Source organism: Chiroxiphia lanceolata, chromosome 12 (genome assembly GCF_009829145.1).
Source record: "Chiroxiphia lanceolata isolate bChiLan1 chromosome 12, bChiLan1.pri, whole genome shotgun sequence".
In the NCBI taxonomy this organism is placed as follows: Eukaryota; Metazoa; Chordata; class Aves; order Passeriformes; family Pipridae; genus Chiroxiphia; species Chiroxiphia lanceolata.
Window position 1 is genome coordinate 19624960 of NC_045648.1, and position 20739 is coordinate 19645698.

General features: G+C 38.8%; 1 protein-coding gene across 5 annotated transcripts in view; it reads left to right on the plus strand.

The window, feature by feature from the left end:
* VPS13C (vacuolar protein sorting 13 homolog C) overlaps positions 1-20033 on the plus strand; it is an 87460-nt gene extending 67427 nt beyond the window's left edge. For 3 of the 5 annotated variants that reach the window (XM_032699609.1, XM_032699611.1, XM_032699612.1), the window contains 12 exons: positions 265-401; positions 650-731; positions 1206-1319; positions 1569-1644; positions 2203-2366; positions 3581-3626; positions 4601-4724; positions 5380-5494; positions 11285-11376; positions 12291-12414; positions 12672-12758; positions 15595-17279. In XM_032699609.1, the coding sequence (XP_032555500.1) occupies positions 265-401; positions 650-731; positions 1206-1319; positions 1569-1644; positions 2203-2366; positions 3581-3626; positions 4601-4724; positions 5380-5494; positions 11285-11376; positions 12291-12414; positions 12672-12758; positions 15595-15693 (1260 nt within the window). In that variant the 3' untranslated portion in view covers positions 15694-17279. Of the gene's footprint in view, positions 1-264; positions 402-649; positions 732-1205; positions 1320-1568; positions 1645-2202; positions 2367-3580; positions 3627-4600; positions 4725-5379; positions 5495-6300; positions 10748-11284; positions 11377-12290; positions 12415-12671; positions 12759-15594; positions 17280-19765 lie in introns of those variants that run through there. The other 2 variants (XM_032699610.1, XM_032699614.1) reach the window with 2 other exon arrangements.
* The last annotated feature ends 706 nt before the right edge of the window (positions 20034-20739 follow it).

Here is a 20739-nt window from a genome sequence, read left to right on the forward strand (position 1 = left end):
TTCTCGGGCAATTGGACACTCCTCTGCATGGGAATATGATACATCCCTATGTTAACTATAAATAGGTACCAAATTACCAAATTAATACCAATGGGAGCACAAGCATGTTTGTTGAAATTGCACATTTTGTCAGAGAGTCAAAGTACACTTACCACTCTCTCACCACTGAGTTTTTTGCATATGCACCACACAGTCTGTCTGCTGTGGTTTGGGGTTTTTGTTTTGGTCTTGATTTGTCTTGTTCTACTAATTTTATCTTGGCAGTTGCATTTGAGTTTGTCTCTGGCTTCTGGTGGAGAAGCATCAGATAAGGGGGAAGACATGATAGCCATCCATTCCCTGAATTTGCTGTTGAAAAGCATTGGAGCCACTCTGACAGATGTGGATGATGTTATTTTCAAGTAAGATAATAAAATTGATGGGTTTTTTTTTAGTACTTTGACTTAAGCTACTCTACACTTAATGATTGGATCCACGGTAAACTTTGCTGACTGACTGAGGTGTAAGTTTATACAGCCTTAAGGGAAAGGGAGGAATGGAGGGATAATGGGTTTGGGATCCTTTTTAAGAGAACTGGGCTTCAGGATTATCTGAAGGAATTGAAGGAGGAAGGGTATCTATAACTAATGTGTGATTACTTGTCTTTCAGACTTGCTTTCTTTGAAATTAAATACCAGTTCTACAAGAGAGATCAACTGATGAAGAGAGTTGTTAGACATTACAGTGAACAAGTAAGTTGATTTAGTCAAGCCTTTTGTAAAATTTTGAGTATATGCTTTAGAGAACGTAGAAAATAGGAAAGAAAAGGTGAATACCTCTGAAAACTACTAATTTTTTATTTCATGGTACTGGAGTAGGGATCTGGTGACACAATTATGAAAATGTGAACACAGAAGTGTCCTTAAATGTGTTTTAAATTTTTTTAAATTATTCCTTCTGTTCTTTTTATGTTTATCTTTCTTCAGTAATAGTTGTAATAGTAATAGTAAAAGTATATGTAATAGTTCAGTAATATTAGTTGTCTATACATATAATACATCATTTGCCTAAGCCTATCTTCATTCTAGTAGGAACACTTGGGTATTCTAACACCTTCCTTGGGTGGTAAATTAAAAAAGGTACCAGCTTTGGGTTCTGCCATGAACTGTGTGTAACAACAGCTCGTAAATTGGGTTTTGCCTTTTTTTCCTCCCCCCACTATTCAGTTCCTGAAACAGATGTATGTCCTTGTGCTTGGATTAGATGTTCTTGGAAATCCATTTGGCTTAATCAGAGGCTTGTCTGAGGGAGTGGAAGCTTTCTTTTATGAGCCATTCCAGGTATGACTCCCTGATTCTTTAGCTGTGTGTTTATAGTAGGCTAATAGATTATACTGGTAGGGTTGTAGTTTTATTGTCACTGTACTCCACACTCTGAACAGGTAAGAAAGTAATTTTTTAATGTTAATTTTAAAGAAATAACATAATCATGTGGCCTTACTTGCATCAGTGTAAAGGAGTGGCTAGTTATTCTTGAAACAGATGAATCAAGGCATAGTTTTTGCTGTTTCTAATAAACTTCATTTTTAGGGTGCTGTTCAAGGACCTGAAGAATTTGCTGAAGGCTTTGTGATTGGTGTTAGGAGTCTCCTTGGCCACACAGTGGGTATGTTACTGCTTTGAAAAATACCTCCATGGTATTTCCCTGATGAGTATTTAAGTTTGTCACACTGTTGTCAGTATTTGTGATGTGGATCATTCACACCTAATTTACCTGAGACCATCTAAATGTCTGCTTTGTAGACTGAACAACCAAACTGAGAAACATTCAATATGTAACTGAATTAGTAACATGCTGTGGATGAATAAGAAACAGAATTCTAATGGACCTAAAATGTCTGGAGGAGCCTGAAAAGTGTTTTTAAGACCAGCTGCTGTTACAATTACCTTAGGTTTTTATTCAGCTGTGTCTTACAGTAATTAGAGAAAATATTATTTCATTCAATATGTTATATAACATGTAGTGAACTAATGTAAGAGTTCCCTTTTTCTGTGTGTATGGACTTCAGAGCAGATCCTGGAGTCTTCTCACGGACAACCTGTGGGATTTGCTCTGTGTAAATTCATCATATCTAAACTATGAAGGGGATTTGCTGTGAACTTCTTGTGTGTTGTCTGCTGTTAAGCTGTGCAAGAACTCTTTCTGTCTGCCCTGTTCCCTCAGGTGGTGCAGCAGGGGTGGTGTCCAGGATCACTGGCACTGTTGGAAAAGGCCTGGCTGCCATTACTCTGGATGAAGAATTCCAGCAGAAAAGGAGAGAGGAAATGGGTCGGCAGCCAAAGGACTTTGGGGAGAGCCTGGCCAAGGGAGGAAAAGGCTTGTTACGGGTATGAGCTTGGAGAGGGGGGTGTGATGTGCCACCCTGTAATCCAAGCTGGAAAATACATACAAGGAGGTCTGCTGCCTTCTTTGTCAGCTCATGAGCTGAACAGGAGAGGCAAACAGGCAGTGGTTTAGAGCAGCCTCAGGGTAGTGTTTGAGCTCATGTTTCTGGTCAGGGGAACTGAGGTTGGGGTCTGGGAAAGGAAAAGTGTAGGAAGTGACACCGGTTGCTCCTGTGAATTATATAAATAAACAGTTACTTGTGTTCAACCAATGTGTGAGGTAATTAAAGTAACTGGGCCCTTACCTGACCTTGCAGTCAATTCTGTCATTCCAGTCAGCTGGCTGTGAATTGTAGTAGAAATGACTTTCTCTATGCTGAGGTCGTACAAAACTGCTACATTTTCTTGACTTTAAGGAATGGGAGCATGAAGCAAGTAGAATATGTATAAAAGTAAGTACTATATTAGGTTGGAGATTTTTTTTTCTGAAAGAGAAACTGTGCAACTACTGTATTTTTTGGTTATCTGAAATTGGGAGCCTTTTCTGGTTGCTGAAAGATCACTTCTATTTCTCTCTGTGAGAAAAACCTCACATAAACAATGGCTGAGAGGTCTGTATTTCATGACTGCAAATTAAGTCTTGTAATAATTTCCATCACACTCCATTCCAAATAAAAACAGTCAACTTATCTCTAAGTAATTATTAAATAGTAAACATTGTGGAGTTGATTCTGATACTGTTTCTAAGATATTGGAAGTTACCTCAGGGCATTTTCATTCATCTGCTTTAGTGTCTTTCAACGACTTGACCTTTCCAGTCTTGTGGAGAGTTATTTGCTGTTAATTTACCTTGCCCTAATTGGTATCACTTACTCATGACTGGGAATTCTGGCAGCTTCCTCTTAGTAGTGAAAGGGAAATAATTACTTAACTGTTGCAAGACTGCTGATTACCATACAACAGATTTATTAGTCCTGCCAGCATAAATGTTTCTTCAGCTGGTTCAGATTTTCCCACTCTCTACTTTCCCTCAGTTATAATTTTCTTAAAAACATAAAGTGAAAGAAAGAAACAAAGCCAAAACCCCAACCAGGCAGCGTTTCTGATCCTGAACTTTATAAAGTTTTAAAATGAAGGATGTGAGACAACTGGTTGGCCAGTTGGACTTACAGCATTCCAGTTCCTAAGTGGGAACTTTATTCTGTTCTTTGTTTTAGGGTGTTGTTGGAGGTGTGACAGGCATAATCACTAAACCAGTGGAAGGTAAGCACTAGGGCTGCACTGCACTGCAGTCCTTTACAATTTATTTTGTAATTTTAAGAAATGTCAATCTAAGTGTGGTGATGTTAAGGCATAACAAGATTTATATTTCTAATTATGTGATGATTTCCTCAAATATCTTTATTATTGGCTTACCACCTTTTCAACCTTTGTATGAGTTAAGGAATGGTTTGTGCTCATGATGTATTTTGTTAGGGCTGCTGTGGTACCCAATTTATTGTTTAAAGCCAGAATAAAGATACTAAAAATAATAAAATAAATTAAAATTTTTTGAGACTCCAAAAGTTGGAAAAATCTTAAAAAGCAAATTTGGTTTTATGACTGAAATCAGTATTTATTCCTGTTACTTCATCAGTATGATAGATAATGAAAATTATCCAAGATAAAATACCTCTTACTAATCTCCAAGTCACAGAGATTTCAGTGTTGGGAGTCAGTGTTGTATTTTACAGCTTTTGGGTGATACTTTGGTGTGTAGCCCTTGTCTCATTGGTGGATGAACACACATGCTTTCTAAACCCTCTTTTGGCTCTTCCATAGTTATGTATCACCAGAGACATGTAATTTTCATATAGAAGTAGTTATCTTCCATTATATTTGTGCATCTGAGTGTCCTCAGAATATTTGTTACTGTCAACCTGTAAGAACTGATCTCTTGGCCTACAGTCCAGACTGAAAGTGTGAGAGGGAGAATCTTGTGAAGATCTCAGTTCTGCTGCCTTTGGAGCCTGGGGAGGTATTTAGTGAACAGTGATGTGTCTGAACAGACCAGGAAGCAATGTGTGACTTTCCATGGACAGCTTTTTGTCCAGGTGGATTGTGGAATCAGTGGCTGTGGGCTGTTTAAATACAAACCACTCCTCGTGCAGCCTGGAGGAGCAATGGCTTAATTGTGTGTTTAATGTCTTCAAGGTCACCAAAACTATTTCTTTTTTTTTGTTCCCTTTCTTTTAAAGGGGCTAAAAAAGAAGGAGCAGCTGGATTCTTCAAAGGGATTGGGAAGGGGCTGGTGGGAGTGGTGGCCCGGCCGACCGGAGGCATCGTGGACATGGCCAGCAGCACCTTCCAGGGCATCCAGAGGTACAGGGGCAAGGGGCAGGGGTAAACTTCCCTGATGTTGGGTACCAGGGGGCAAACTGGTCCAGTAGTGCCAAACAATTATTGGGTTAAGTACAACGTGCAGGAAGATTTGTGAGGTTGAGAAACGTCTTGTAGCCCGTAATGAATGTCTTTTATAATGATGTGGAAATTGCTGCTTCAGTGTTGTAGTTCAGGTAGACAATAACTAATCACTTTTCTCCTTTTACTCCCTCCCCTGATGGGAAAGTAATTTAAAGATCTTGTGTAAATTTTACTTTTGTGTATTATTGAGTGCAAATACCTAAATGTCATTTAAACTTACTGTAAAATATTAGACCATTGAAATTTTCGGAGTAAAAATTCCCAGTTAGAAATTTGGTCAGCAGGAGCTTCTTGTGTTTCAAGGGGACTTTTGGGTAGTGTGTTTAATATACTTGAGAACCCTCAGTAAATTATCTGCAGTTGGGAGTAAACTTCTCCAAATTGTTCTGTAGTGTTTAATTGGCTGATGCTACTTTTGATTTATTATTAGCTGTCTGTCTTTGCATCCGGAGGGTACCCAGGAAGTGTCAGTGGGATATGTGGCAAGGGATATATTGGGGAAACTCAGAAATGTGTTCAGTTGACCAGAATACTGTTGCACTGTCCGTGGCAGGGTGGCAGAATCCACTGAAGAAGTGTCCAACCTCCGTCCCCCACGGCTCATCCGGGAGGACGGCATCATCCGGCCCTACGACAGGGTGGAAGCTGAGGGCTACGATTTATTTGAGGTATGGCTTGTGTTGTAAATCCAGCTAAAACTCTCTAACCCTCAAGGTTCCCTAAAGAGAAGTTGTAAACAAGCTGCCAGGGATGTGTGGCAGTCATTAACTGTAGGAAAAATTTGCCCCGGCCTGTTCCATAAGGCAGACCTGGACAGCAGAGAAAGCCCAGTGCTTGGAGTAAGCTGAATGCAGAAAGGAAACTGCAGCATTGCTGTTTTATGGTCTGTGATCACTTATCTCATGCTCTGGAAGGGGGTAGTGGGATGAAGAATTATTAGGATTAAGATTTGAATATCTGGAAACAAAAACGTTCTGATACTCAGTTCTAATTTTTGGCATAATCACAAAGCTGAGGTTGGTTTACAAACTAAGCAACTTTTGGAAAAGATTAATAGAGCTTGAATGGTTTGGTCGTATCAGCAGTTGAAAAAACTGCATGAATTCTCAAAATACCACTTTTTGGTTTTTCCTTATGCTGTTCACAATAGCAGTCTGTCATAGCTACAGGCACTGTGTGGACGCTTAGCCTGCTCCCTCAGATGGATGTGGCTGACATATGGAGCAGGAATAACATTAGTTTTCAAGTCCTGGATAGTCAGAATCTGGTTAATTTGTATTTCAGGTTTCATGCTCTTAAAACTTACCTTAAAATGCTTATTTTGTTGCTAAAAGAGTAAAATAACTGTCTATATTAACATATTAAGACCAAAACTTGCATATTTGCTACTTGCTTCTAGGTGGTCTTTTAATCTCAATTTCCTGCTGTATTTCTAATGTTTCTTTTCTTTCTCCTTCTCTCCTGGCACACGCAGCAAGAACTGGACTAATGGAGTAAACATTTTCCATATTTCTTCTCTATTTCTGTCATGGTCTTTTATCTGCCTTAAATATTTAAATTAAGGGCATGATTGCATTTAACATGTCCTCTCCCCTTCATCCATATCTTTTCTGTGTAGCAGGTGAATAAAACAGTGTTTCATGTTGTCCAGACTAAGAAAACAAACTTGAATTACCATCTTCAGTAAGATTAGATGAGTGAGTAAGATGGGAGAGACAGGGAGGGTTTGTTTCCTGTATATTTGTTTTTCTGAGGATGCTTAGCTCCTTAGGAACGGCAACAACAGAAGGCACTTGGAAAAAAAAACTATGGGAGGTTAGATCCTGAGTTCATTTATTTATTTATTAGCATTGTGGTAGAGCCAGGGCTGTGGAATGAGGCAGAAGGCAACATTTTGTGCAAAATGTAAAATAGTGACATCGAATGGAATTCACTTCTGTGAAAGTGCTTCTGATTCCATGATCTAGAAATACTGTTTGCATATAAATGCTGAGAAAACTTGTACCTGTGGTTTCTGTGCTGTGCTGTGGGCCTGTCAGCTTTACATCCTGTCACCCACCAGGCCTTCAAGGTACTATTGCTACTTCTTTATGAACGTTTCTCAATTAAAACATGCAGCAGCTTAGTGGACTCTGGGTTTCATTCACAGAATCTTTTGGGGATTTGCTGTTCACCATAATTGAATAAGTGTAAACTTTCAGCTGTTAACGTGAACTTACATGCACACATACTTTAAAAAATCAATATATATCTATATATCTATTTCTAAATTGAGTGGTGCCATAAATTTCATTACTAATACAGCATCTTAGAAATGAGCAAGCTGAGCTTAACAAGTTGTTGTCAGAGCAAATTTTTTGCCTGTCAGATGGGAAACAATGTTGAACAGAAACATCTCTGCTGCCAATGCCTTTTTAGTATTTAGTGATCAATTCAAAATTGTTTAAAAGAACATTTAGTGATTTTTTTTTTTTAAACTGATTAAGTGTAATTAAGTTGTGATCTACTGAGCAGGTCACATTTTGTCTTCTTGAGTTTTTTTTTTTTTTTCAGTATATTTTTTTACATCTAGAAAAAAGGAAAAGGTGGCACAATTAACACTGAAAACTGGATATTATGCAGTTCCTGCACATCTGGTATTTATATATTTCTTAGATCTAAATGGTGCAGATTGGAATCGTATACTAACCAGGATACTAACTGTATAGTTCACTAAATATAGTTTGTTTCTTTCAAGAAGTCACTTAGTTGAATACAGGGGTTTTTTAATTAAATATTCAAATTATTTAAATTATTTAATTATTTTAATTGGTTATTATGCTAGAGGTGAGTCTTGGGAAGGTTTTTTTTCTAATGTAAATTAGAAGCAAGAGGGGACAGTGTCTTTACAGGAAATAGGATATTTAACAGAAAGATGGGTCAGAAAGTCAGTTTTATGTGCATTTATGAATTTAATCACAATAGGTACAAGTGCTGTTTATTTTTGGATGCAGTTTTGGTCCTATGTTACTAGTAGTTTAACCAGAATCCCCACCCTCTCATCTGTTTTAACTACATCTAATGCATATGTCCCTTTAAAATAAACATATGCTTCCAAGGCTGAAACCTTGCAAGGTTACCTGAAGCAGTGGATGCCTCAATCCAGTGCTTGGATTAAAAAAATGTTTAATTTAAGTAGTTGTGTGTGAAATACAGGCACCGGTAGGCATTAGAGCTTGTCTTGGGAGGAGCTTCTTAAAAGACAAGTTACTTTTTTCCACTGGTAAGTGGGTTTTAAGGCGCAGAATGAGGACAGGAGCCAGATGGAGGAGATTGGTAAAGTTGTTTCCCCCGTTCCTTTTCCCAGGAGTGCTGGATCTGATGGATCTGGGCTGTGGAGGGATGTGCTCAGCCCATGCAGGACCTGGCAGGTCACACTGGACACCCTGCGGGCTCGTGCAGAGGGACTGGGTAGGGCCCTGTGGTTGGTTAAAGAAGGACCCTGTGGTTGGTTAAAGGGCCCTGTGGTTGGTTAAAGGGCCCTGTGGTTGGTTAAAGAAGGACCCTGTGGTTGGTTAAAGAAGGACCCTGTGGTTGGTTAAAGAAGGACCCTGTGGTTGGTTAAACACAGATGCAGAGCAGAGCTTCAGAACTCACAGGACAAACAGGGCACCTCTAGGAGAGCTGTTCTCCAGTTCTCCTGAGCTTTAATCCCTGTGTGAGGAGTGTTTGCAGCTGAGGGGATGTGCTGGAGCGAGGCCTTTGTCCTGGTGGGCTTTGGCCTTGCTGTGGGAGGAGGCTCCTCTCCCCAGCTCTGCAGGGCTGACACGATGCACTCATCCATTATTCACTGCCTGTGGCAGGACTTTGTTTCATTTCCCAGTTAAAGCTTGATAAAGAATGCAGAACACCTCATGAATAATTGAGGCAGGGTGGTGAGGCTGTTGTGTGGCAGAGAGCGAGCACAGCCTATGCAGGGAGCTGCAGATTCTATTTCTGGTTGCCTCCCTGTTCTGCTGGGGAAATGTGCACCGGTTCTTTCACTGCCATGTAAAATAAGAATGACTTAACTTCTTCAAAGTGCTCTGGTGTGCTCATGAAAAGAACAGCTTTTGAGAAAGATGTCTGAATTTTAAGAGTGTGCGGATCCTGGAGTGATTTCCATCAAGTGCAGCCCCCTTTTTCCATAATGGCCCCACCATTGTGCTGGCATCTATCAGGTGGATTGGGAATAGCTCTGGGAAATACTGCATCTTGCAGGCACAGCCCCCAGAGGGAACTCTTCCTTTAGTAACATATTGCATGGAAAATCTAAAAATACTACCGGGATTGTTTCTGAAGTGATGAGAAACAGGCTTGCTCTCCAAAGCTTTGAGCCTGAATAGAGAAACATGCTTATGAATAAATCTGTTTAAATATGTGGCATGTCTAATTTCTTCATGTTCAACAAAAGGGTTCAGAATATAGATTGCAGCCTTTGAGTTCCAGTCTTCACATGCTGGTGGGTTTTCTATTTCTTAAATTTTTCACTTGTTTTTGAAACAACTGTGGTTCAGGTGTAAAATGGGAGTTCATATTTTCATTTTAGTAATGTCCTGCCATCTTTGTTCTGTTGTTTTGAAGACACTTTGAGATAAGGAGTCTTGCTGGCATTTTTTTTTCCCTTTCATGTACATTGTACAGTTTCAGAAATTTTTAAGATGGTCAGAAAGGGATATTTTTTTATAGAAGGTGTCAACCCTATGGTTTTGATTGCTGAAAAATGCTGAATTAAAATGTATTTCAAAATTTCGCATCACTAGAGAGCAAGTCCAGGCAAACACTATGCTGTTGATTTCAGTCTTGAATATTCATCCACTTTTAGGCTTAAAGGATTTTTGGGCTGTTTGTGATATATGATGATACTTTAAGACATTTGTTGAACTTGTAATATATGAAAATAAAATGCAGATATAAATAAATGTTGAACCCTCTTTTATTGAATCTTATGTAAGTTGATCTTTCAGTTTTGGTTACTTAAACTACATAGAGTTCTTACCCTGTATGGTTGACCACAGATAAATGTGGAGTCAAGTGGAACTCCTGTTGTCATCTTACCAGTTTTTATGGGTCCAACTGTGGAAATACAGAAGGAAATTTATGTTTCCAAGAAATAACTAAAAACATACTCAGTTTTTAGTCCTCCCACTTCAGTTTGTCCTTCCTAGTTTGTCAGAAACAACCTGAGGATATTACTGTTATACAGAGGCTGAATTCCACAGGAACAGCTGTAAAATGAACTGAAAGTCATCTTACCTTGCTCTGAAGAATATCAAACCCATTTTGGGGCATCCAGTTGCAGGCACTTGCTAGGTGTTGATCTGAAGTGCAAGCCTTCTGCATCCAGGCTTTCTTCCTTGTGTGCCCTCACCTTCCTACACAGGAGCTGCACATTTCTCATGAAAACATATTGTATGATAAAAAAAGGTGGTTGTATTGACTGGGAGGGTACAAAGCTAACATGCATTGATATTATGCCTATGTAACTACCTTGCTAATTTTTACTAATTAAACATTATTTACAAGTGGAATGTGTGTTTTGTAAGGATTTTTTTGCACGTGAGGAGAACCAGTAGTTGGCACAGATTTCTTCTCATACTCACTTTGGTTTTTATTATTATTAATTTCAGACTTTTGTCTTTCTCTACTTGATGTTTTGATGTATATTCCTTTCCCACAAATACATTCATGTGTCTCTGTGTGAATCTTGTTGCCTTTAATCCAGTATTATTGTGAGTCTGATGGAGGGATGACTGTGAGACTCTTCTGTGCTGGTGTATGTTGATGGATTGTAGACCTGGTGACATGTGCTCAGAAACATTATACTTCAGTTAAACTGCATGAACAGAATAGAAAATTTGAAAAAAAAAGTTAATAACCAAAAAATAATAGACAAAAGAAATCCTAGGGGTACTTCAGTACTTTATTTCAAACCTTTTTCTATAGTCAGTTTGTCACTTGAGTTGTAGTTGCCTAACCAAAACATGATGAGTAATTTAATCTGCATTTCTGTCTGCCCTCATATTTTGGCTGTGGAACAGGCACATCTGGCCAGTGCTTCAGAACCTGAGCTTGAGGTGCACTGAGAGTTTGCATCTTGCTAGTTTCTTTCTAAGAATCTGGGTCATGTGCTGCCTCCTTTTAAAGGTACCGTTGCAGGATTTTCCCTCTGGAATCAAGTCTGCAACATGAGCTGCAGCAGAATGAACGTTGCAAAACAATTATTAACACAGAAGGGAAATTAAAGCTGAAGAAATAGTCTGTTCTTGCAGTGTCAGAGTTCCACCTGGGAGTGGAACAGATCAGACCTCTCAGTGACTCACGCTGAGCCTGCCTTTAAACAACTGCTTCAGTGAGGTAACTTTTTGAAAGGCTTTGGAATCTTCGATTCCACCACTTTGAATTTTCTTTGTACAACCTCAAAATTGTTTCTGTTTCAGAAATTGCACATCAAAAAGCTGGAAAAAGAGATGTATCGATACCACTGTGCACTTCCAAGGGGCAGAAGAGCAAATCTGATTGTTACCAACAGGTATTAAGTTTTGAAGGCTTTCTAAGGGCAGGATTTCAACTTGGGGATTAGACATCTGGCTGAGTCTAAACTGATTGCTGTTCTCTGCATATGTACTTTCCTTATCTACTTCTTTCTTGATTTTTAAAATATTTTGTTCTGTTTCCTTTATGGAAAATGTAATTTAGTGATGATGTCAATGCTGGATACTAATTTGGGAAAACAGTTTACTCTGAGATCAGTGATCCTTTCATCATACTGGGACGGAAATACTCTTTTTTCTCTTTGCTTTTAATTTTTCAAATTACCTTGTGGTAAGTGTTAACAGTCAAACCAACAGTTTGATAATGCACATGTTTAGAGTCTTGTTAATTACAGGATATTCTAAATGAACTTTTAAGCTTTTGTAGCAGCATGAAAATCAATATTTAACTCATCAGACAATTTCTAAAATTCAGGCTGTTGCCAGTCTTGGCTACACAGTTTGGGTACTCAAAACTTCCATTTGGATGATGGAAAAGGATTATGATCTCCACATCCCATATGTCACCAGTTTCCACCTTCCCTGGATGTGTGAGATAGGCTCATCCATAGTAAGACCATGGAGGTATCCCCATGTGTGTTTTAGAAGGACACCTCAAAATTCCTGCTGCAGCAGTGTCAGTGAAGGAGAGTTGGGTGATTTAGTTGTTTGCACCTCCAGATATATCACAGGATCACAGAATATGCTGAGCTGGGAGGGCCCCACAAGAATCAAGTTTTAAAGACAAAGTGCTTGTCTGAGAATGTATTAAGGAAATACAGGTCTGCTGTGAGTGGATACTTTAAATCATCATAGACAATGCCTTCTTAAACAAATGTTTTATTTTGCTTTTCCAGCTAAGTTCTAGTCCCAGGGAGAAACTGAGTATTGCCTTTTTTGTTTTTCTGAACAGGAGAGTGATTTATGTGAAAGAAATGGAAATCTTGGGCCATTTAACAATAGAGTGGGATCACTTATTTGAAGAATTTACACGCTGCCCTTCCTATGCAGGAAATATTTTAAAATTAACTGTTTTGGTAAGAAAAGCACTTAAAATTCCTTCTATTTAAGACTAGTTAAACGTCCAAATATGCTCTTAACTTATTTATGGTTCTAACTTCTAACTGAGGGACTATATGACAGGATTTATGTAAAATGTCTTGAAAGTACAAATTGGGTTGGACAGAGACCACGTTTAAATCTAACCTGAAGTTGACATTCAAGCCATTTAATATCAGATTCTGCATTCTTGTTTTGTGAGTCATCTGAAGCACTTTTTTGTTCCCCTCTGCAGCAGGATCAAAGGATGTTCCACAGAAAGGACAGTACAGGTCATGAATGTGTAAAGGCAGTTCAGCTTCAGGACGAAACGACAGCAAGGGTATATTCTTTTTTTTCTCCCCCTATTCTTCTTCTTTCCTTATGATGTTGTTAACAGCTGTTGAACTCAGCATGTAAAAAGATGGCAATGTTCAGAGACCCCTTATAGAATCATTTCTCATAGTTTCATGTTGAAAAAGGAGTTAAACCAGGAGAATGATGAGGCAAGATAGGCCAAAGCGTTCAAGAGGGTTTATGCAATAATAATTTAAGGGTGAAGTTGCATAGTCTTAGGTTTTGTATGTTAAAGCTCATTAAAGGAAAATATTTCCGATATCTGAAGTACTAGGTTGTATTAGATTCCCTGTAGTCTCTAGGGTTCAACATTCCTCTGAATTCTGCTGTGTTCTCATTATTCCAAGATCACTGGACTAAGCCAGTAAATGTACCTTGTATGAAAAGTTTTAATTACATTCCTCCCTTCCCACCCCTGGTTCTTTTACCCTTTATCTCTAAATGTTTGTTCCTCTTGGTGCTGGGGAGGCTGATCTGTTCATGAGCTCTTGTTCTGGGGCTGTTGGATCTCGTAGGTAACTCATTCAAGCTGATCTATCAGTTTATATAAACTCCAGGGTACTTCAACAAGAGAAAAATTTACCTTGGAAACCTTGTGTCCTACTGTGATATTGTATCAGGTGATGGGAGAGGAATTCTCCTTGATGCCAGAAGTGAGATCAGTTGGATCCACAGTACCTTGGAAGTACAATTGAAATTGTAGCTCCAGTAAGTGGCAAGTCAGCAGCTGGAATCAGAATCAGGGCCAGATCACTGCTGTTGAATTGCTCAAGCCTTCTAAAAGGATGGGTTAGACTGGGAAGGAAAAGAATGGCTGTAATTTTGAGGTACTTCATCTACTGGAAGACTCTCTATTATTTCTTTACTGTGTCTTGTCTGAAAAAGTTCCTTCAGCTTTTTCTTACAGCATGTTTTCCAAATCACACTTGGAGCTAACTAATTTAAATCCTTTTAGCTTGTCTGTGTCTCAGTGACCTGGCCAGAGCTGGAGCACTGTACAAAAAACATGAGACTCACTAGAAGGGCACTTCCTTGTCTTTGATTACCTTTTTTGGTGTTATTTCCTAACTGCACATTCCTTTTCTCGTGTTTATGCTGATATCTGTGCATTGAAAATGGATTTTTGTGTTCTCAAGTGCAGCACTACCCATTTTCCCTCTGTGAATTTCTGTTTCTTGAGTTTATCAGTATTACCCTTGATCTTGCATCTCCTTTTTTAACACTGATGCCATTGATAGGAAGAGTTTGCTTCAGAAATAACTGTCCCTTCTCTGGAGAGTGCTGTACCTTGATATGCACGTGAAATAAATGTCTTTAACATCATGTTAAACATCTCTGCAGCTTCTTGTTCTGCCTCCCCCAAAGAACAGACAAGGGGTGGATGTTTATCCTTCTTCAGTGCTCTGAATCTCTTCCCAGCCTCCAGGAGTTATCAGGAACCCATAACTGTTTGAAATGATTCATGCTGTTTGTCCATCCAGCTTAACTTATTCTTGAATATTCATTGTTGTGTAAATGAGTTTTACTTCTGTTGAAATTATGGATAAAAAAAAGCCCTCACAAGCTTTTCAAGCACTTCAGCTTTTGGTAAATTCCGGAATTACTCAGCTGAAATCAGTGACCATCTGAACTACCCCAGGGCGTGGTTTGGTTTGGGTTCCCCCCCTTGGCATTTACACTTTACACTGATGTTCATTTTCTCAGACTAGAGATATGTTAATATTGTGTATACACATTTTATGCATAATGCACAATGGGTTTAATGTTAGGCAGTTGAGATGTGGGGGTTTTAACTAACTGTATTTGGGAATTCAATAAAAATGGCTGGTTTAGTTGCACTGCTTTGTTGTTTCTAACTGTAGAACTATTGTTAGGTTCTATTTTAATTCATCCCTTTCTGGGTTTCAACTAACTATCCAGTTTGAAAGTGTTTTTCATTGGAAATATTATCAAAAGTGCCTCCTGTCGTTTATAACTTCTTTTAATTGTTGTGAATTATTCTCTGAGGTTTACAGATAATGCCAACCTCATCCTTGTTTGGCCTGAACAGAGTCCACTTCTGGAGCTCTTTGCCTCAGACTAAATGTAGTAGTTGGAGGCTCTCAGTATTTTTCTATCCATTTTAGAACCAAAAAACATTGATTCATTTGATCTGATACTATATTTTCCTCAAAAGGCCTTATTCTTATGGCATTCAAACTTTTGCTAAAAATAATATGTAGCAAGAGGAACAGAGCATGTCAAAAGCTGACCTGTGCCAATTAATGGGTCCAGGAGGTTGCAGTGATTGGTCAGTATATTTATTTAAGCCCTTTGACCCCATAATACTGAAAATTCAGCCAAGACAGAAGGAATGCATCCTTAGGTGTGTGTTAGAGGATATTCCTGAGGTGGAATGGCTGTTGAAATGTTGACTGCTGGTTCACAGTGTGGCTGTTACTGGGACAGGCTGGAGTTCCCAGTGGGCTCACTGGACAGGGGCTCCTGCCTGCTATTTTAATGGCCTGCCTTTGAAAGCCTCCAGAGCAGATAATTATTGGCAATGTCAGTTGTGTATCTGTTTGAAAGGAGATCACTTGTCTTGGGGTGCTGCCTGAGCAGGGTTTACCTAATTGTGAATAACATCATTAATGTTACTAGAAAATCCAGAGTGGATTGACAATATCACTGAAGCTTTTTCTTAATTTATTTCTTTTTAAGTAACTTAAACTAGCCTGTGTGTTTGTAGATTTTAATACTTCTTGAATTAGCTGTTTTAGTAGCATCTTCTGGAAGAAAACCTCAGATTGGGCTTTAATTTTCTGTTTCTCATTGTTTTACAGTGGATTTGTGGTGCCATTCAGGAAGCCCAGGCAACAAGAAATCAGCAGAAGCTGGTGAAAAGAGCATCGTTGCAGCTGAAGAAACCACAAATGTCTTGATAATGGTAGGATTTGTGGGGTCTGACCTTTGGGGTGCAACTGTCTCCCTAAAATTGATGAGAAGCAACATGGAAGCACTGGGCAAAAAATAAAGATAAAATGCCTGAGGTCTTTTTTCAGAGTTAACAGCCATTAACACTTCAGTTTCTGTGGGAAACAATGGATTTCCTTATTCTAAAATGTGCATTTAAGTGCAAAATGTACGATGTTTGATAAAATGTTTTTCCACTCTGAAGTTTTATTTTCTGCCCTTGTTTTATGTCAGGGAAATGGATTCTGCAATAAAGTGGTTATCTTATTTGCACTATAAGTTTATGGTTTACAGACAGGTTGCAGTGCTTGTGGTTCTAGTGTTTTGCAAAATGAAGTACTTCTGTTAATGACTGAAACTAATTAAAAAATCCTTCTATTTTAGGCAGCATTCTCCTTAAATTAAGAAAGAAGTGTGCACAATTTACCTACTATAATTTCATCCCTGTCTGTTTAGTATTAGAAAATGCTGCATTGGGACAACATAAGAATGAGTATATATGAAAGAAATAGGCTCTTGTTGTATGGAAATGCTTACTTGGGAATGTTGTCACACTGTAAATGAAAATATGCACTTTAAAAATGGCAATATTCTTCACCTGTCATGTGCATGTACATGGTTTTGGTTGTATCACTGTAGCTTAAAGACTTCTCCAGGAGGAGCAGCACACTGAGTTTACCATTGGATGTCAAAGCTCAAATCAAAGTAATTAACTTCCCTATTCCGATGTGTGGTCGCCCCACTGGAAGAGAGGATCTCATTAAGTTAAAACCCACTTCTGACACAACGTTTTTGTTGCAGTTTCTCTTCCTGAGGACTGTTAGCATTCAGTTCAGCACAATATTTAAACACCACCAAGTACATGCCTGGTTCTTGAGGGTGTGAATAATCCCAGAAGCTTCATTGAGACGAGTTCCACTCTTAACACGAGGCACAAACTGAAGTAACAGAGTCAGACAGGTTTTGAGTTCAGTGATCAGTGAACTAAGAACTCCTGCTGCCAGTCTCTTGAATAAGATTATCAGTGTCCTTGTGAATACTTTCTCATGAAAATTTACCCTTTCTTCACTTGGGAAGGATAATTTCTTTTTTTTTTAATTTCATTTTGTGCTAGATAATAGCTATATATATATATATGAACTTGATGAGTAAAAATGACAATATTTTTGCATAGATCTGTTCAGTAAGTGGAGTAAACAGGAGAACCAGGCCTGGATTTTCAAACTGTCTTTATATTTAAGGGCTGGTGGATTCTATAAATGCACTTTTAACCTGTACCTGTGAGCTCACCAAAATTAGAAAGCTGAAGGCATTTTTCAGCTGGCGAACACAGAACTTTTAGGGAGCACTGCAGACAAGATTTTATTGCTGTTGTATGCACATGGCTAATAATCCAGTTTGCTACATGGGAAAAGATGTGGTACAGCCTTTAATTCTGTGTTATCACCTGTTTTCTACAAAGCTCTGCTCGAACATTAAATAAATTACCTGTCTGGGTTGTATGTATTTTAAGCCCATGTATAAAAGAAAGACAATAAATTTTTATATGCAAGTATTTGTGCTCTGGTTTGAAGTGTTGTTGCTTCTCAAGTGTGTTAAATGCTGTTTGCCACATGTCACTGACACCATGAAAAAATAGCTGGAGTCCCAGTGTACTGCAGGAGAGCTTTGTACAGCTCAGCATTTCTTGCATCTTGTTTTCTGGCATCTCAGGGACATTTGGATGTGTGCTGCCTCTTAACTCACACTTGAAAATAGATTCACTTTAGTCTGTGCATGTCTAGACACTACCTTGTGCCTATTTTTAGGTGGAGAATTGGAGCTTAAAACAGTTCTGAAGACACATTTCTGACTCCGGTCTTCTGCTCGATTCAGTTTTTTTGGTCAACTTTCTGGCTTGAATTGTAACCAGTAGATATTTTCTAACTTTCTGTGATTAAGTGTACAGAGAAGTCACTTCCTATTTAAAGCAGTCTGAAGAAGCAGTGGTTTTTGTTTTGAAATGCATTCTTTGCAGTGTGGGTTGCTACCTGAGCTGGGTGACTCCCAGCTGAAGTGAGGAGTGACCTCCTTTACCATATGGATCAAGCACTCATGAGGACATGAGAGGGCAATCCCATTTCTTGCTTAAATGAAGATGGGTGTTTGGGACCAGTAGGTTTCCAGTGCTTTCCTCAAGTGTCCCATTCCATGTTACCACGTGTCTTTCTGCCTTTGCTTCTGGTTTTGAAGCAGCTTTTGGGTAAGAGGGTAAGAGCACATTTTCAGTCAGTCTTGAGTGATGAATTTCAACCAGGTGCTATGATGCAAAGTGAAGAGCTTTTTCAAAGATTTTACCCTTTTTTTTCTTCTTTCTTTCTTTCTTCCTTTCTTCTTTTTTTCTGTCTGGCAGCAAAGTGTTTTTCCACACCTTTCAGATTTTGTGCTTCCGTGAAGCTCTGGAGTTTTTCAGTATTACTGAGCACACCAAGTTGGCCAAACTGTTGAGATCTTCCTGCCTTGCCATGAGCTCCCAGAAGTTTCTGCTGTCTCAAAAGCCATGTTTTACTGAACATCAACACAGTAAAATTAGTGTTAATTAGAACTCCAAGCATATAGGTCAGAGCTGATCCTTGCTTTGCTTCCGTTGCTCCCTTGCTTTCTGGATCATCACAGGTTTCTCCAGCTCTTCAGAAGCATTTCTTTTTACAAGGCATGGATGAATGTTTAGTCCTTGGGACTGTTTTCTCAGGCTCTTTTTTCAGCTTGAACTGAAAACTTTAGCCTCCTTTCTGAAACTTTCCCAGTCTGAAACTTTCACTCCGTAGGTGAAGAACATTCTATCCTTCCTCAATGTAGATCTATCCCTAGTAACCATTTAAAAGGACACTAGCAGAAAAATTGTAATAAAATCAAACTGTTCATTGAAAAACATGTTAGTATGATGTTGCTTAAGTTTTTAGAACCATTTAATGCTTTGAAATAAAGACAATGACATGAGAACTTTTGAAATAGCTAATGGATATGGTTCTTCACAGGATGGTGCTATCAATTCCACTCTACTGTGGGCTTTTTTTAAGGAACTTTTTCTTTTGATAATTTTCATTGGATTTCTGCTCAATCTGGAGAAAAATAAATCTTCGCGTGCTGAAATGTTGTATTTTGAAAATGCAGCTGACTTCTTTACTAATTCCTTACATGAGCTTGGTCCATTTCGCTGTGAACTGTTTAAGGGGATTTTTAGGATCTCTTTCAGTGGGAATTATCATTGGATTTTATTTAGATTTTTTCCTCTTAAAATGGCCCTGTGTTTGTTGACAACCACCAGTCATTTTCTACAGAATTACAAAAAGCCACCCACTTAAAACTACTGAAGTGAAATTTTAAGGAAACAAGTACCATCACCAGCCCCCACCACCCCCCAACACCCTGAGACCCCCTCAGATTGTGGAATATCCATCCCTGGAGATGTTGGCAGCCTGAGTCAACATGAACCTGTGCAGTGTCAGGAGAGCTCCTCCCAGCCCAGCTGTTCTGGGATTCTGTCACAATGTGGAATCTGAAATGCCTCCCTCTCCCCCAAAACCAAAGGAGGACACCCAAAATACGAGGTTCTGTGTTTCCTGTGACAGCTTAAAAGTCTGTGCATCAAAACAACTTCCCACCTTTCCCCATCACATTGAGCCTTCTTCTCGCAATTTGCAGAGTGTGGAAGATTGTTTGGTTTATTGTGGGCACAGAATAGGGAGTAAGAGAATAAATAGTTTTAGAGGGGATTAATTGTGAAGTTGAAAGAGGAGATCAATTAGGTAATTCAGCTTCACAATCCAGTGTTTTTATTTCATTGCTGGCAGTAAATAAGCTTTGTTGTAGTGTAGTAACACAGTGATTACAGTAGGTATATATCCTAATTTTGGGTTGACAATAAGGATTATTTATATGAGGGTATCTCGAGTCACTCAGAGCATTTAAAAATAAAAAGGATTGAATTTTAAAAGTGTAAACTGACTTGTGAAACCTTTTGAAACCAGCATCTGTTTGACACAATAATTCTTTCAACAGCTTATGAAGTCACATGTAGTGAAACCTGAGTGTGGAGACTTAATTTGGAATAGATGCCAGTGAACTGACCACTTCAAGAGGAGTTTTAGTATAAGAAACAAGCGGAGGGATTTGAGATTCAGCATACACAACTTCAAGTTCCACTGGAAAAATCAAAGCTTTAATCTCTTTATTAAAGTTTCCAAGGTAGGCTTTGGAGGGAGAGGGCAGTTCCCACTTAAACACATGGTGCCACATTGAAGGGGAGGGAAGTTGATTAGATACCTAGTTGTAAAATAAAATTTTAAAATAAAATCCAGGTAAATGAATATTCTGTAGTAAACTAATGATCCTAATGCAATTCCCTCCCTTGGATTCTGGATCTCATTTGAATAATCACTAAGTAACAGTGATGCAAATACACAGATCTTCAGACTTCAGCATTTATTATTTCTGTGCTGCCATTTGCTCCTGTTTGGAATTTTCAAGATGTTTGTCAGCAGCTGTGGTGGAAGCTTAGTGCAGTCACCTCAGCTGTGTGGGGGACAGGAGCTGAAGTATGAAAGGAGAAATAATTCTAGAAAGGAAAAAGTTGACTTATTGAAAGTGTGAATTTAAACCTTGATTCAGTTTGTTGTATCCTCACCCTTCCTGTAGGTCAACAAGCAAAAAATATTTGAAAATATTTTATATTCTTTGTTATTTATTATGGAGTGAGATTGTTCGTTGTCTGTTCTGATCTAATCTTCAGATTGTGCTGGGGCCAGGGGAGGCAAGGCAGTGGGGAGGAACCCCCTAATATTCCCATGGTAGGTTGGGAGTGAAGGAAGGTGAAAGCAAGATGGTGACAAATCTATAGAATGGTCAAAAAAAGAGGTAAAAAAACCTGAGTAAAAAGAAAGCTAAGTTGCTTTCCTACTACAAATTCCCTTTACATCAGTAACTGGGAAAATATCTCATCTGGTTCTGAAGGCAACCTGCAGTACTTGAACACA